The 14,591-nt window shown below is 53.8% G+C and overlaps 1 protein-coding gene across 1 annotated transcript; it reads left to right on the top strand.

The window, feature by feature from the left end:
- The first annotated feature begins 2,637 nt into the window (after nt 1-2,637).
- On the top strand, nt 2,638-13,414 carry CCDC124 (coiled-coil domain containing 124). The gene is made up of 5 exons (XM_081496434.1): nt 2,638-2,671; nt 8,118-8,289; nt 11,992-12,181; nt 12,715-12,829; nt 12,965-13,414. The coding sequence occupies exons 2-5, from the start codon at nt 8,131-8,133 to the stop codon at nt 13,170-13,172; spliced, it is 672 nt and encodes a 223-aa protein (XP_081352560.1). The 5' UTR covers nt 2,638-2,671; nt 8,118-8,130; the 3' UTR covers nt 13,173-13,414.
- The last annotated feature ends 1,177 nt before the right edge of the window (nt 13,415-14,591 follow it).

Below are 14,591 nucleotides of genomic sequence, written 5' to 3'. Positions count from 1 at the left end.
GGGGGGAATGTTAGGTGGTTAGAATAGGAAACAGGAGTCCAAAATGGCGGTGGCTAAAAGACAAGGAAGGGAAAAGCCCGCGAAAATAGAACAAAGGAAGGTCAAAGGAAGGTCAGAGGACCTGAGTGAGAACTTCAGGTAGAACAACACTCCTGGCTAAGCGCAATTTGCATAGGGCAGGCCCAGGAGGAGGAAAAAACATAAAAGGAGGAGCCAAAGTGCTCTCTCTTCCTCTCACTCTTTCTCTCTCCCCCTCCCCCACCCCACGTGCGTGGGCTCTTGCTCTCACTCTTGCTTCGAGGATGGATTCTCGTGCTGTTATCTAAATAAAATAGAGCTGTAACACTGATTTGTCTAAGAGCTATAACATGGTCTGTCCAAGACCCGAGAGCTGTGACGCGCCGAGGGCTTTAATGTCTGTCACTCCAAATCTTTGTTGTGATGAGACAGAACCGAGGAGCATACACTCGCCTGACAATTGTATCAAATAAAACCTTGTGTGTCATAAAGAATCTGCCTGCAGACTTCTGTAACGCACTCAACAAGGGGCACAACTTCCAGCCAAGGTTAGAATCATTTTTTGTATGACTTCCTGACTCTGAGTCCCAGGAGACCAGGGACAGTGACTATCTCATTCACTGCTGTGTTCCCAACACAGGCCCACAGTAGACCCTCAATATTTACTTGAGAATGTGAGCATCCAAGAGCTATAGAATGTCAGAACAATAGAAGTCAAGAGCCCTCAGGGTTGGGAAACATGCCCTCTAGCCTGGGAGGTGGCAGAAGTCACCTTGCAGAAGACTTAGCTTGTTCTGGAACGATTCACTTGACCTGCACCCCCTCAGTTATGTCAATAGACTTAAGAGGCTCCTTGTCCTCAGGAAGGTGTGACAAGTCTGGCTCTTTTTTTGAAATTTAAAAAAAATATTCTTTTTTTAAAACCTGGCTCTTTACCAGCAGAAGCTTAATTAGGTGTTGCCTTTGGCACTTCCACACCCCACCCAATACTGAACAATGATAAATGTTTACACTGAGCTCCTTCTGCTGCTGCTGCTGCTAAGTCGCTTCAGTCGTGTCCGACCCTGTGCGACCCCATAGACGGCAGCCCACCAGGCTCCCCTGTCCCTGGGATTCTCCAGGCAAGAACACTGGAGTGGGTTGCCATTTCCTTCTCCAGTGCACGAAAGTGAAAAGTGCAAGTGAAGTCACTCAGTCGTGTCCGACTCTTAGCGACCCCATGGACTACAGGCTACCAGGCTCCTCCATCCATGGGATTTTCCAGGCAAGAGTACTGGAGTGGGGTGCCATTGCCTTCTGCTTGGTGACAAATATCACATCAGGTGAAAGGGTTCCATCTTTCAGACATCATAGCCAAAGGGGAGACTGAAAAGAAACACTTAAACCAACAAAGCAAATTATGATGCAGGAAATAAAAAAAAGGCTGGGGGTGGGGCACCAACTACTTGGAGAGGTCCGAGGTCTTTCTCAGAAAGCGATATCTGAGCCAAGGCCTGAAGGAAGTGAGGGAGTAGTCCCTGGGAAAAGCTGAGAGCTGAGGGAACAGCACAGACGAATTCCCTGAGGCAGGACTGTGCCTGGCAATTCGGAGAAGGGAGGCTGGTGTGGCTGGAGCTGAGAGAGAATAAAGAGGCGGCAGATAAGATGGGAAGGTGGGGTGAGTCCTGCAGGGCAGTAGGGAACCCTCTGAGACTAGAGAGCAAGGGAGATATACAACCCCACTTAGGTCCTAGCAACGTCACTGGTGTTGCTTTTTGAAGAATGGACTCTGTGGTCCTGCCTAAATCGTCCTAAATCCCTAAATCTTTGCCCTGCTTCCCCCCTATAGCTAGACCCAGTATAATCATTTTTCCGACCCCTAGTACTACCTTTTTTTATAGATGAGGACACTGCAGAAAATCTTAAGTATAGATCCCTACGACAAACTGCGCCCCGCCCCAAACCTAATTGTTGAATAAGATAAAAGAGTAAGGTGTGTGCGGGGGTGGTGGAAAGCAATCCCAGAGGAAGGGTTCACTAGAAATTTTTTGAGTCCTTCGATTACATTTTGCTCAAATTCCATTCCTGGTCTGTAAGCCTGTTTCCTCGACCTGGAGAGCGCAGAGTGTTTTAGTTTCTCTGTTCCTTTCTTCTGCTCCCTACCGCTTAAGCTTCGCAGTAGGGAGGCAGACAGTGAGGAGCAGGAGAGCGGCTTCAAAGCACAAAGCGATGGCAAAGGGCCTAGGAGGCCTCCACAAGCGAAGCGCTTCAACCGGCCATGCGGGGACCGCGGATTCTGGCGCGCCCTGCCGGCCACGCAACTCTGGACTGACGCCTCCAGACCCACGTGTGAAACCGAGGACGCCGTTTTCCTTCTGGGCAACGGCCATCTTGGTAAGGACAATGGTCCAGTCTGTAGTTTCTGCTCCCCTCTCCTGACTAGTTAGTATATGAAGTGAGCGGAAGAGATGAGGGTTTATAAAATATTCGCTTCTTGTAGACAAAAACAAATAGCTAACGCCCTTGACTTGGATTGGAGGTCAACGCAGCATTTCCTCTACCAAGATGGCGACGAAGCCCATACGTAATTAGCACGCGCCGCCTGGGGGTCTCCATGCGCAAGCCTCGCGGTGACGTCACGGAGGTGCGACCGGGCCGGCGCCGGGGGAAGGAGGTAGGAGCGGCAGCGGCGCGGGCGGAGCCGGGGGGCGGGGTGCGGGTGAGCCCCGCGGGGTAGCAGGACCTGAGACCACCTCCCCGGGAGGGCTGGAGGTGGGATTCTCAGAGACGAACGCACTTCCAACCTCCAGTCTCCGGGTTCCCGCGAGGGCTATCCCCATTTCCCGGAGCGGACCATTGAGATCCAGCGGGACAGCGTCGTGTTCGAAGCTACTTAGTTCTGGTTGTGCAGCTGGTTGAGCAGCTTACAGGCTTGGGGGTGACAGAGCTGGGTACGGACGTCCCTGGCCTCATGCAATAGGATCAGGGCTGGAGAGAGGGACGACGGGCTGGAGGAGCCTAGAAGGGGTAGCTGGAGGATTTCTTGGAGGAGGCGGCGTTGAGTTTCATGTTTTATTCTATTTCTTACTTTCACATCTAATCAACCATGGGTCTTGATTCCCTCCTAAGTGTACTCCCTGCTTTAACCAAAACCACTTCTTAGACCCCTCCTGCTTGAGCTTCATGCTTCTGTCTCAGTCCTCCGTTCACCACCTCAGTAGCCCCAGAGGGCTCTGAGGTTCTCCGCACGTTCCCATTACCCTGGAATAGAAATCCACTCTACCCAGCCCGCCTCCCCCCGACCACTGGGGGCTTGGGTCTCCCCACACCCTTAGGTTTTTCCTTTGATGTCTCCTTCAGGAAGCACTTTGATGCCCCCTGGGTCAGAAGCTCCCTCCTGACTTCCCCTGGCATCTGTATGGTCCCATCACAGCTCTGATCTGGAATTAACACTCCTATGGTCTATATCCCACCCAGCCTGGGAATCCCATTTAGTCTGGAAGCCCATCAGCACTACCTCTTTCCCCAGCATCCCACTAATAGTAGGCGCAGGAGTGCATGTTTCAGTTCAGTTGCTCAGTCGTGTCGGACTCTGCCACCCCATGAACCGCAGCACGCCAAGCCTCCCTGTCCATCCAGCAGTGCATGTTTACTGAATGACAAAGTGTGTGTGTGTTTATTAAACAGAAGAAAAGCTGTCTGTTTTAATCAGCTCTGGCTGCCATAACAAAATACCACTGACTGGGTGGCTTAAACAGCAGAAATGTATTTGCTCACAGTTGTGGAGGCTGGGAAGTCTAAGATCAAGTTGTCAACCAGTTTGGTTCCTGGTACAGGCTTCTTCCTGAATTGCAGATGGCCACCTCACTGTTCTCACATGGTGAAGAGAGCAAGTTCTGGTGTTTTTCTTCTTAAAGGGACACCAGCTCTGTTAGATTAGGACCCCACTCTTACGACCTTATTTACCCATTATCACCTCCTCAGATGTCCTGTCTCTGAATACAGTCACATTGAGGGTTAGTCAGTCACAAAATCAACATGTAAATTTTGGAGGGACATAATATTTCAGTGTTGGCCTGAAGGAGGGGATCAAAAAAGCCCTTTTCAGGCTTTGGGATGGAATCAGAGTCTTAAGCAACAGGGGGAGGGGAGGGGATGCCCCATCTGAGTTGCTGTGAGTGGGCAGGGTTTTCACAGGAGCGGGGGGGGGGGGGGGGGCGGGTGTATCAGGTGAAGGCACAGCTAGAGAAAAGGCTCAGAGGCTGGGAGGGAAGTGAGTGGGAAGAGAAATGAGAAGCCGAGTTTGAACACAACACAGAATGTAAAGTAAATACTGAGGGCACCATGGAAATAAATGCTTATTCATTTGCTCAAAAACATTTTTTGAGCCCCCATTGTACAGGACACTGATCAAAGCAGTCCCAGCCCTGCCCTTGCGGGAGCTCTCAGCCTAGTGGGAAAGATGGTTGTTGTTCAGTTGCTCAGTCCTGTCTGACTCTTTTTGAGTCCCCATGGACTGCAGCATACTAGGCTCTTCTATTCTTCACTATCCCCTGGAGCTTGCTCAAATTCATGGCCATTGAGTCAGTGATGATATCTAACTATCTCATCCTCTGCCACCCTCTTTTCCCTTTGCCTTCAGTGTCTGCCAGCATCAGGGTGTTTTCCAGTGAGTCTACTCTTTGCATCAGGTAGCCAAATTATTGGAGCTTCAGCATCAGGCCTTCCAATGAATATTCAGGGTTGATTTCCTTTAGAATTGACTGGTTTGATCCCCTTGCAGTCCAAGGGACTCTAAAGAGTTCTCCAGCACCACAATTCAAAAGCATCAGTTCTTTGGCATACAGCCTTCTTTACAGTCCAACTCTCACATCCATACATGACTACTGGAAAAACCTTAGCTGTGACTATATGGACCTTTGTCGGCAAAGTGATGTCTCTGCTTTTTAATACACTATCTAGGTTTGTCATAGCTTTTCTTCCAAGGAGCAAGCATCTTTTAATTTCATTTGTTCAATAATCCTGTAAATGAACATAAGATAGCAACCCAAAAAAGTACCTCAAGAGAAAGTTTGTCATCTGAGAGTCAAGGGGAGTTTCCAGAAAGGGTTCCTGAGGGTGGCAACACTTTTGAGTTGGGCCCTGAAGTTTCAGTTGGAATTAACTGGGTAAAAAGAGGAACAAATGTGTAGGGCACAGCAAATGCAAAGGCCCTGAGGTAGGAACCTGCATGGTAGGTTTGAAAAAAGGCAAGGCGGCTGGTGTGGCTGCTGCTGAGAGAGTGAGGGGGAAATGGGGGAGTCCTCAACTGAAACTGTGACCCCCACCGACTCCTTAGTGCTCTCCTGGGGAGTCCAGAAGAGGTTTTCTGGTGGGTACATTGTAGATGCTCAGTAATGAATGTTAGATTTAGGGGGCTCAGGAGCAGGATGGGGATCAGGCTGGCATATTCAGCCCTGCTGTGGCAGGTCTTACATCCTGGGCATAGAGGGACTGTAATCAACCCTACTTCTCAGATGAGGAAGCTGAGGCTCAAGGGGAGCATGTCAGCCAAAACTGCAGAGCCAGGACTCAACCCTGAGTCTCCTGGGTCCACTGATCTCCCCAACTTTGCCCTGCTCTTCCCCGTGGGACTCAGTCCCCCATCTCAGCCTGGAGGGACTGCCTCTCTGTGTCAGGGGCACCAGTGGCCTCAGAGGCCCGATCTGCCTCGATGTTCCCTGAAGGGCCTGCTGGCAGCCTGGGGTGAGGGAAAGATTAGGACCAAGTTGGGACTGAGGGGCTGGGCCTGGGTTGGAATCTGGGCTCCTCCACTAACCCACGGGGTGGCCTTGAGCATGTCACCCTCTCAGCCTCAGGTTCTTCATCTGTAAAATGGAAGAAAAGTACCTGGCCTTGCTGCTGTCAGGGGATGACATAATTTAGACTGCAACATCAGTCAGCGTTCCAGTTATTGCCCAGCTCCATCTGACTCCAAACCTCTGGCTCTGACCACAGCACCATCCTAATTCCCTCAGCATATGACTGCCACCCTCAGCCCCTTGCCCACCCACATGACAGCATAAATCAGAACGTGTTCATGACCTGCTCAGAGCTGCCTAAAAGTTCTCTGGTGCCCAGAGAATAAAATCCTTGTTCTTCCTTACCCCTAAGATCCTGATCTATCAGCCTCTCACCTTCTCTATCCCCTCCCCTCCCTCCCCCATCCCAGCACTGCCTGCCCCCTCCTCCCTCTCAGTCTCTCTCTCCTCCTTCCCTTCTTCTCTCTCCTCCCCCACCTCCCCTCCTCCTCTTTCCCTTCTCCTACCTTCTCACTCACCCACACTGGCCTCAGTGGCTTCCATGCTTTCTCTAGTGCATGACTTTCCTGCCCCATGGTCTTTGCACATCCTGGGCCCTCCGTCCAGGAGTCTCAGTCATTCATTCCCACAGGGCTGCTTCCAGTCCATCTTTCAGGTCTCAGCTTGGCCATCACCTGCCAGGGTTGTGAGAATTCACTAAGACACTGTGTGTAAAGCACTGCAACTGCTACAAATGGGAGCTGATGTTAGAGTTTCCAGAGGGGCTCAGAGGTAGATTTCCCCTCCTCCATAAGCCACACAGCTAGGAGGTTGGTGGGGGTGGGTTGCCTGGTGGTCCTGAGTCAGGATGGACCCCACATTCTCTCCCCTTCTTTCTTGGTTGCTGGGCCTACTTCTCCAAGGTTCAGTAAGGGACTGAGCTGGAGATTCTCAGTGGGAAGAGAATGACTCAGGAATGAGGAACACCAGCCCATTTCCCAGATGAGGAAAATTGAGGCCTGGAGAGCTGAAGGCTTGTGCCATGACCTCACAGTGCTTGTGTCAGCACTCTGGAGGGAGGGTGCTCTTAATTTCTTGGTTTCCCTTCCCCACCTGAAAGGCAGGCTTTGGAGGTGAGACCCCAGGCTCAGTCCTGTGCAACTTGGCTAGGTACCTTGACATCCCCATCTTTGAAAGGGAATAAGGACAGTCCCCATGTTTAAGACTTTGTGCTGTGTGCCAGTGTGCTAAGTTGCTTCAGTCGTGTCTGATTCTTTGGGACCCAATGGACTGTAGCCCACCAGGCTCCTCTCTCCATGGGATTCTCCAGGCAAGAATACTGGAGTGGGTTGCCATGCCCTCCCCTAGGGAATCTTCCTGACCCAGGGATCGAACCCACGTCTTCTGCATCTCCTGCATTGCAGGCAGATTCTTTATTCACTGAGCCACCTAGGAAGCCGGTTTAAGACTTTGGGAGCATTCAGTGAAGTTGGGCCATATAAAATGCTTAGTAGGGGGGCGAGTGTGGGGAGGGTGGCACCTCCGATTTGAGTGTATCTTGATTACCCCAGCACCCAGCGTGGGGCTCACACAGAGCAGGTGCCTGCACTGGACAGCAGCTTTATGGTTGTTATAACTTCTCATGGGCCTGGGCTGGGTCACTGGGAGCAGTTCAGGGCAACTGCTTACCCAGGGGGAGGGGCATTCGGCTGTGGGATCAGAGGAGTGCGGCCTCATAGGTGGCAGAGTGGGAGGGTCCACACGGACTGGCCCACGGGGATCTATAGCAACATGACTTGTAAGAGCCGAAAAGGAGAAAGCACTCACATGTCCACCATCGTGGACAGATGGATAAACATAATGTGGTCCGTCCATATAGTGGAATATTATTCAGACATAAAAAAGGCATGAAGCACTGGCACATGCTCAAACGTGGATGAACCTCGAAACCATGATGCTAAGCAAAAGAAGTCCAGAAGAGGCAAATCCACAGAGAGTAGATTAGTGGTTTCTGGGGGTGGGGGGATGTGGAGTGATAGGTAATGGGGTCAGGTCTCCTTCTGGGGATGATGGAAATGTTCTGGAACTAAATAGAGGTGATGGTTACACAGTATTGTGAATGTGCTAAATACCACTGACTTGTGCAGTTTAAGATGGTTCCTTGTGTATTATGTGAACTTCACCTCAGATTTTTTTTTAAAAGAGAAATTAGTGAGTCTGAAGGCCCTGTTTTATAGACGAAGCCACTGAGGCCCCAAGGGGGTCATGGCTGCACAGGTGTGAGTGTGAGGCTGTGGATGGTGGATGCCCTTGACTCACTGTTCCCTGCTGTCATCTCAGAGCCTGCTGAGGGATGCCCAAGAAGTTCCAGGGCGAGAACACCAAGTCGGCAGCGGCCCGGGCACGGAGGGCTGAGGCCAAGGCGGCAGCTGATGCCAAGAAGCAGAAGGAGCTGGAAGATGCATACTGGAAGGATGAGGACAAACACGTCATGAGGAAGGAGCAGCGCAAGGTGAGTGGGCCCTGGGGCCCCACGCCCCACTTGTGGGCAAGGCAGGGTGGTCAGCAGAGTAGAAGGTGGCAAGAAGCCCCCGGTTCTCTGGCCTGAAAGATGAGGCAGCGTTGGACATGGAGCAAGGAGGGAGACAGAAGCAGAGGTAAAGGCTTGTGCAGAGTCCCTGAGGTGGCCGGGGTTTGGCATGTTTAGGGAATCACAAGCCCTCCATGGGTCTGTTTCTCTCCTTTATGTAATGCCAGGATTAGACAAGCCTGGCAGTACCTCACCCTTGAGCACGGAGGGGACACCTGGCAGCAGCTGGAGACGTGTTTAGTTGTCACAGCTGGCAGCTGGAGGGTGCTACTGGCATGTGGTGGGCTGAGGTACGGGAGGGTGCTCCACACCCAGTGGTGCCAAGGCTGAGACACGCTGATAGGTCCTGTTTCTGACCTGCTGACGCGGTTCTTCCAGATGTTTATAAAATCAGAAGAGGACAGGGATAGTTGACTGTCTTCTGCTGGGCCCCAGTGCCTGGCACACAGTGGGTGCTTCATTGATGAGAGGTTCAGGGCTGACACTGACCCACTTGGTCCAGTAGGTGGAGCCAGAAACCATTCTGAGCTGCTGCTTCTCCTCACCTGGGCGGGTCCCAGGATCCAGCCGGCCTGACACAGGTTCTAGCATAGCAGTGGTGACACACCATCCATGCATGCCCAGTTCTGGGAGAGCCTGGGTACTTTTGTGAGTACTGGATACTCACTGTACCTGGGTACTTTTTCCCATTGTCTTTCTGTGTAGGGCAAGACAGATCCTGCCTTGTTTTTAGTTGGAATTGAATATCACTGATTCCCTCCCACCCAACCCCTCCTCTCCCCAATCTCCCCGCCCCCACGCTACATTCTGGGTCCATGGACATCTTTCAGTTTTCTTTTTCTATTTTTTGGGCGGCTCACGGGATCTTAGTTGCCTGACCAGGGATCGGACACGTGCCTCCTGCAGTGGGAGTGCAGAGTCCCACTAAACTGCCAGGGAAGCCCCTGTCTTTTTCGACTGTCAACATTTTGACAATACTGGAAAGTTAAAACCCAAAAGAAACACCAATGTCTGCCAAGGATCTGTTATCTAGACAGAAAGGCCAGAGACCTTTCCACAGTCCCAGAGGCAGCAGCCCAGCCCAGCCCAGCCCAGGAGCCCTCCCCAGGCCTGCATCTTGGGCTTCCCATCCTCCAGGTGAGGAAACTGAGGCACAGACAAGGCAGGAAGCCCAAGTCACAGGGCTGTGAGTGGGGACTGGAGCCGGGCTAGGGGTCTGCCTTCAGGTTTGCAATGAGTGTCCTTGCCCCAGGGGTGTGGCCCAGGAAGCATCTGCCTGTCCCATCACCTGTGTTGCACAGACCTGAAGGACACACAGGCAGAGGTCAGACAGGCAGTAGGGGCCAGACGGGCTCTCAAGGCCACTCGACCTATGGCTGTAGCACAGGCCACCGAATGCAGAGAGACCAAAACTTAACCAAAACAGGCCACAGTTTGCCAACCCCTGGTCTCTGGAACATTCCCAGCCCCCATGCCCCTCCCAGACAGTCCCCCCTCCTGAGTGGTTTTTTTTTTTTGCCACAGCAGCAAAAGTGCTGAATCCTAACCACTAGACCACCAAGGAGCTCTCCCCCCTGAGTATTTTACATGGAGCTTCTGATGGTTCTTCTTCCCCACTGGGTTTCTGGGTTCTGTTTGTCCCTCTTCCTGCTGATGGGTGAGGAGGCCCACAGTCTCCACAGCACACCTGGTCCCTCTTTCTTATGTGACAGTTGCTTTAAAAAGATATTGTTTCTATGAAAAGAAAATCCGTGTTTGTTCTAAAGCACTAAAAAAAACCAGTACCCGCCCCCCACCCCGCCGCCACCATGTGACACCAAAGGCTTTTCTCACCCGATGCCGTATCCTAAAGGCCATGTCCTCCGTTAAATGGGATCTTACAGCCAGATTTCTCCCTGCTGCCAGGCATCAGCCTCAAGCTGGGCCATAATTCATTGCCCTGCCCGGAGTGGTAGCATTTTGTCTCCACTTGTTCCATATTAAGCAACTCGGCGATGAGCACCTGACTCTCTGGGTTCCATCTCTATCATTTATGAGGCTCATTTTTGATGGCTCCGGAATATTCCACCAGTGGCCTCATCCTTCACCCATCACCAGATGCTGCCAATTGTTAATTGCTCTTTGTAAAAAACTGTGAGTGACTTTTTCAGAAAAATTCTGCTGAATGTCAGAGTGTGAATGCTCATGTTCCCTCCTCAGTCCCATGTCCCAAGAGACTCACGGCCACAGTCTGCATGTCCTTCCTGGGTTCTTGGAGCCTTGTGGAATTCATTCAGGCATTCGTCCAGCACACTTTTACTTAAGTACCTACCATGTGCTGGGCCAGGGCCTGCCTCCAGTATGAGCCAGATATGACTGAAAGACTAGAAAACAGGGATTTGTGGAACACAGGAAAGAGCCATGCGGTAGAGCAGGTGGATTGGGAGCCAGGAGCTCAGGATGAGCCAGAGGTAACTAGGAAAGGAGGCTGGCAGTGGTGTCCCAACTGGGGAGAATAGCTAGTGCAAAGGCCCTAAGGCAGGGTTGTGTTGTGGACAGGATAACATGGGCTGTACATGGACTACGTGGCGGTCAAGGAGCCTCACGAGGACCAGTGGGGAAACTGAGACTCAGAGCACAGTGGCCCTACTCTAGGCACCTGACCACAGATGTGGGAGCCCAGCAGCTGTGTCCAAATGGCCTTGACCTTTAAACCTTCCTCCTTTTCTATCAGCCAGGCAGGTTGGGAGGTCAGAGGCCCAGTACATGTCCTCAGGAACCCCTCTTCTAGGGCCCTTCATCCTGTCACAGGGGGCACTACCAGCACACAGACCATCTCCAAGGCACGGAGGGCAGATGGCAGAGTTGCAGGCAGTGGGTGGGCAGGCGGGGATGCCTGCAGCACAGGGCTCTGTGGGGATGCTGGGTGGGCGGCAGCAGAATGTCTCTAGCCTGTGGCCACACCGTACTACAGATAAACCAGGACCTCGCGCTGTCCCCGGAGCAGTGGAGGGCCAGCAGCCAAGGACAAGTACTGTAGGCTACACGTCTCCTCGACCAGCTGGCATCAGAGCCTTCCTGGGGAGCCAGCGTGGGATCAGTCCCAGCCTCTGTGCTACTCAGCTGGGAACACTTCAGCAGTGCCTCCCCAAGGTCTGCTGGCCCATAAAAGAACCACTGCCCCAGCTGGCAAATGGGTTCAGACCCTCAAGTGGCTCCTGTTGCCTTTGGAATCCAGCACAAAACCTTGTCCATGCCCTTGAGGCTCCCCATGGTCCTACCTCTGCCCTCTCCACCTCTTGTCCCTTCACACTTCCCCTCCTCACTCTAACTTCTTGCCGTCCATGTCATGCTAGGTGGTTCCTGCCTCAGGACCTTTGGACCTGCCATTCCTCCCACTAAGGACTCGCCTCTTCCCCAGCCTAAGCATCACTTTTTCTTCTAGAGCCACCCACCCCGCTGCCTTGGCTAAGGTTCCCATAGACATGTAGGATGGGAGCCCCCAGGTAGGCCCATGGTGCTCCCGTGTCCCCTATGACCAGCATGGGGTCTGACACACAGCAGAGTCCCCATCACATGGGTTGGGATGCGAACCGGACCCCATGCCCCTGGGGCAGGGTCCATGCCTGACTCTCCATCCCTCAGGAGGAGAAGGAGAAGCGGCGCCTGGAGCAGCTGGAGCGCAAGAAGGAGACGCAGCGGCTGCTGGAGGAGGAAGACTCAAAGCTCAAGGGTGGCAAGGCCCCCCGGGTGGCCGCCTCCAGCAAGGTCACCCGCGCCCAGATTGAGGAGACTCTCCGCCGAGACCATCAGCACAAGGAAACCGCTGACCCAGGTGGGGCCTAGGCCCACCCTGGAGCTGCCCTTTTACCTGATAAACAAGAGGCAGTGTGCCCACTCCCTGGATTGAATCCAGACGGCCTCCTCCACCTCCAGAGAAGCTGTGTGGGCTCTGCAAGGTGAAGGGTGGGTGGGTGGCGTCTCGGCAGGCCTGGCTCTGAACACGGGCGGTATAGGCACGCACGTGTGTAATTACTTACGCCGCACCTGACCCTCGCTTGTGCTCTCCCGGGTCCCCAAGGCTGATGTGGTGCCCCGAGGCAAGGAGACAGCAGCGGCTTATGAGGTGTCTCCTGAGTGGTGGGCTGCAGGGAAGTAAGTTAGGGGGCTGGGGGGCAGGACTGGCCCACCCCGATAGGTAGGACTTGGGGCGGGGGTCGCATTTCTATCCTCCCTCAACCTTCTGCCTGCCTCCCTTTCTCCCCTACTTCATCCCCTCCATTGTCGCTCATCTCCCTGGAACTCAGCATCTCTGCTCATGTCTCTGTTTCTGGTATATCTCTGTTATCCGGCCGCTCCCGCCCGCAGCCGAGAAAGCCAAAAGTCACTTGGAGGTGCCGCTGGAGGAGAACGTGAACCGCCGCGTGCTGGAGGAGGGCAGTGTGGAGGCGCGCACCATTGAGGATGCCATCGCTGTGCTCAGGTACGGCGGAGCCTAGGCCTTGGGGCGGGGCTTGGATCAGGGCGGGGCTTGAACCTCGGGTGGGGCTAGGCCCGGGGGCGGGGCGACCACGCCCCAGCCCCCTGACGCCTGCGTCTTCGCCTGCGTCTTCACCAGCGTGACGGAGGAGGCGGTGGACAGACATCCGGAGCGCCGCATGCGGGCGGCCTTCACTGCCTTTGAGGAGGCGCAGCTGCCGCGGCTTAAGCAAGAAAATCCCAATATGCGGCTGTCGCAGCTGAAGCAGATGCTCAAAAAGGAGTGGCTGCGTTCACCGGATAACCCCATGAACCAGCGGGTGGTGCCCTTCAACACCCCCAAGTGAGCCTGGAACTGGAGGAGCCGCCTGGGCAGGCGGTCAGGGTTGCAACCCCACACGCCCTCCCTCTGGGTCGGCTCCAAGGGCTACAGAGATATCTGGGGCCGTGGCGTGTGTCCTAGGGGCTCGGTGGCATCACTGGCCACATCTCCCGCTACAGGGTCCCTGCTCCAGTGACACCCCTGCCCTTCCTGCGCGCGCCAGAACCCTGGGGCCGAGTGCCCAATAAAGGTGGCTGGTGAGGCGGAGTGTGCACTTGAAGTCTACGTGGGTATGGGTCGATGCATGAGTGGGTGGTGGGAGAGGAGAGCTGGAACGAGGGGGCCACAGCCAGAGATGGGGGCCCCCAAAGTGCTCCTGTCCTAACAGGCTAGGTGAGATAGTGTAGAGCGGACAGTACTCTGCTTCTGCCTGGGCCAGTGGTCCAGTGAGAGGCCTATACCATCATCCCCTGGAAGCTTTGCTGGGTTGCTGCAAAGGGGTAGCTCAGAGAGGTTGAGGCACTGGCTCCAGGTTACACAGTACTGCAGAGGTAGAACCAGAGGAGAGTTGGAGGCGAGTTGTTGGCATCCTGAGATTCTGGTCCCGAATCAGCAGCCAGGTCACATACTGTTTTGGGGTCAGGAGATGCAGGCTGCTCTGCTGTTATTCCAACACAGGAGGCATCTGGGTCGAGTCCTGGGCACGCTTTCTGGTGGAGGGTTTCTTTAGAGCAGGCGTTTGTGGGAAATGAGTCAGATTCAGTGCAGAGACAGAGCCCTGGGCAGGCAAGGCCCTGGAAGCTGGAGTGGGCAGGTGGATCTGGGTAGGAATGAATGTCCGGTCGGAGGCTGAGTGTCTGGGAAGGGTTGGGTGAGATCTCAACTTGGTTCTGGCTTCCTAAAGCTTAGTTGACCTCGGAGCCAGTGGAGAGGAAGGGCAGCTGGGAGATGGGCCCAGGTGTGTGGGGCGGGGCCCAAGCATTTACCATGTCACTGCTATTGGCTTCCACCCAAGTGACTCCCTCTCTGCACTCACAAGCCTGCCTCTGCACCTCTGGCCCCCATCCCCCCACCTCCACCACCCTCCAGCTCCAGCCCCATCATCTGCTTGTTCTCAACTTCTCCAGCACAGCAGGCTTGTTGCCCCTCATGGCCTACACGCTTAGTTCTTCCTGCCAAGAATGCTTCGTCTCCTAGACATCAAGTCTCAGATGCAGATCTTTACAGATGGCCCCAACTTTGTGGGGTCATGGCTGAGCCAAAGGGAGCCAGGCTCTGCCCAGAAGTAGAAGGGTAAAAGGCTTCGTGGAGGGGGAGGGCCTTGAAGGATGGGAGTTCTCCACACTGACAAGGGACAGAAAAGGCTGAAGAAACCACACGTACAAAGGCCTGGAGGTCACAACTCCTATTCTACAGAGTTGTTACTGGTTAGTCACTCAGTCAT

This window comes from Giraffa tippelskirchi, chromosome 6, assembly GCF_054371585.1.
Source record: "Giraffa tippelskirchi isolate mGirTip1 chromosome 6, T2T-mGirTip1v1.2.pri, whole genome shotgun sequence".
Lineage (NCBI taxonomy): Eukaryota > Metazoa > Chordata > Mammalia > Artiodactyla > Giraffidae > Giraffa > Giraffa tippelskirchi.
Note: the sequence above shows the minus strand (reverse complement) of the source record. Positions and strands in the feature narration are given on the sequence as shown.

What these genes read in the sequence shown, in the direction of transcription:
- CCDC124 (XM_081496434.1), top strand. Translation starts at nt 8,131, where the DNA reads ATGCCCAAGAAGTTCCAGGGCGAGAACACCAAGTCGGCAGCGGCCCGG. An exon ending in CAAGGAAACCGCTGACCCAG is followed by an intron (nt 12,182 to 12,714) that starts GTGGGGCCTAGG and finishes TCCCGCCCGCAG; the next exon opens with CCGAGAAAGCCAAAAGTCAC. An exon ending in GATGCCATCGCTGTGCTCAG is followed by an intron (nt 12,830 to 12,964) that starts GTACGGCGGAGC and finishes CGTCTTCACCAG; the next exon opens with CGTGACGGAGGAGGCGGTGG.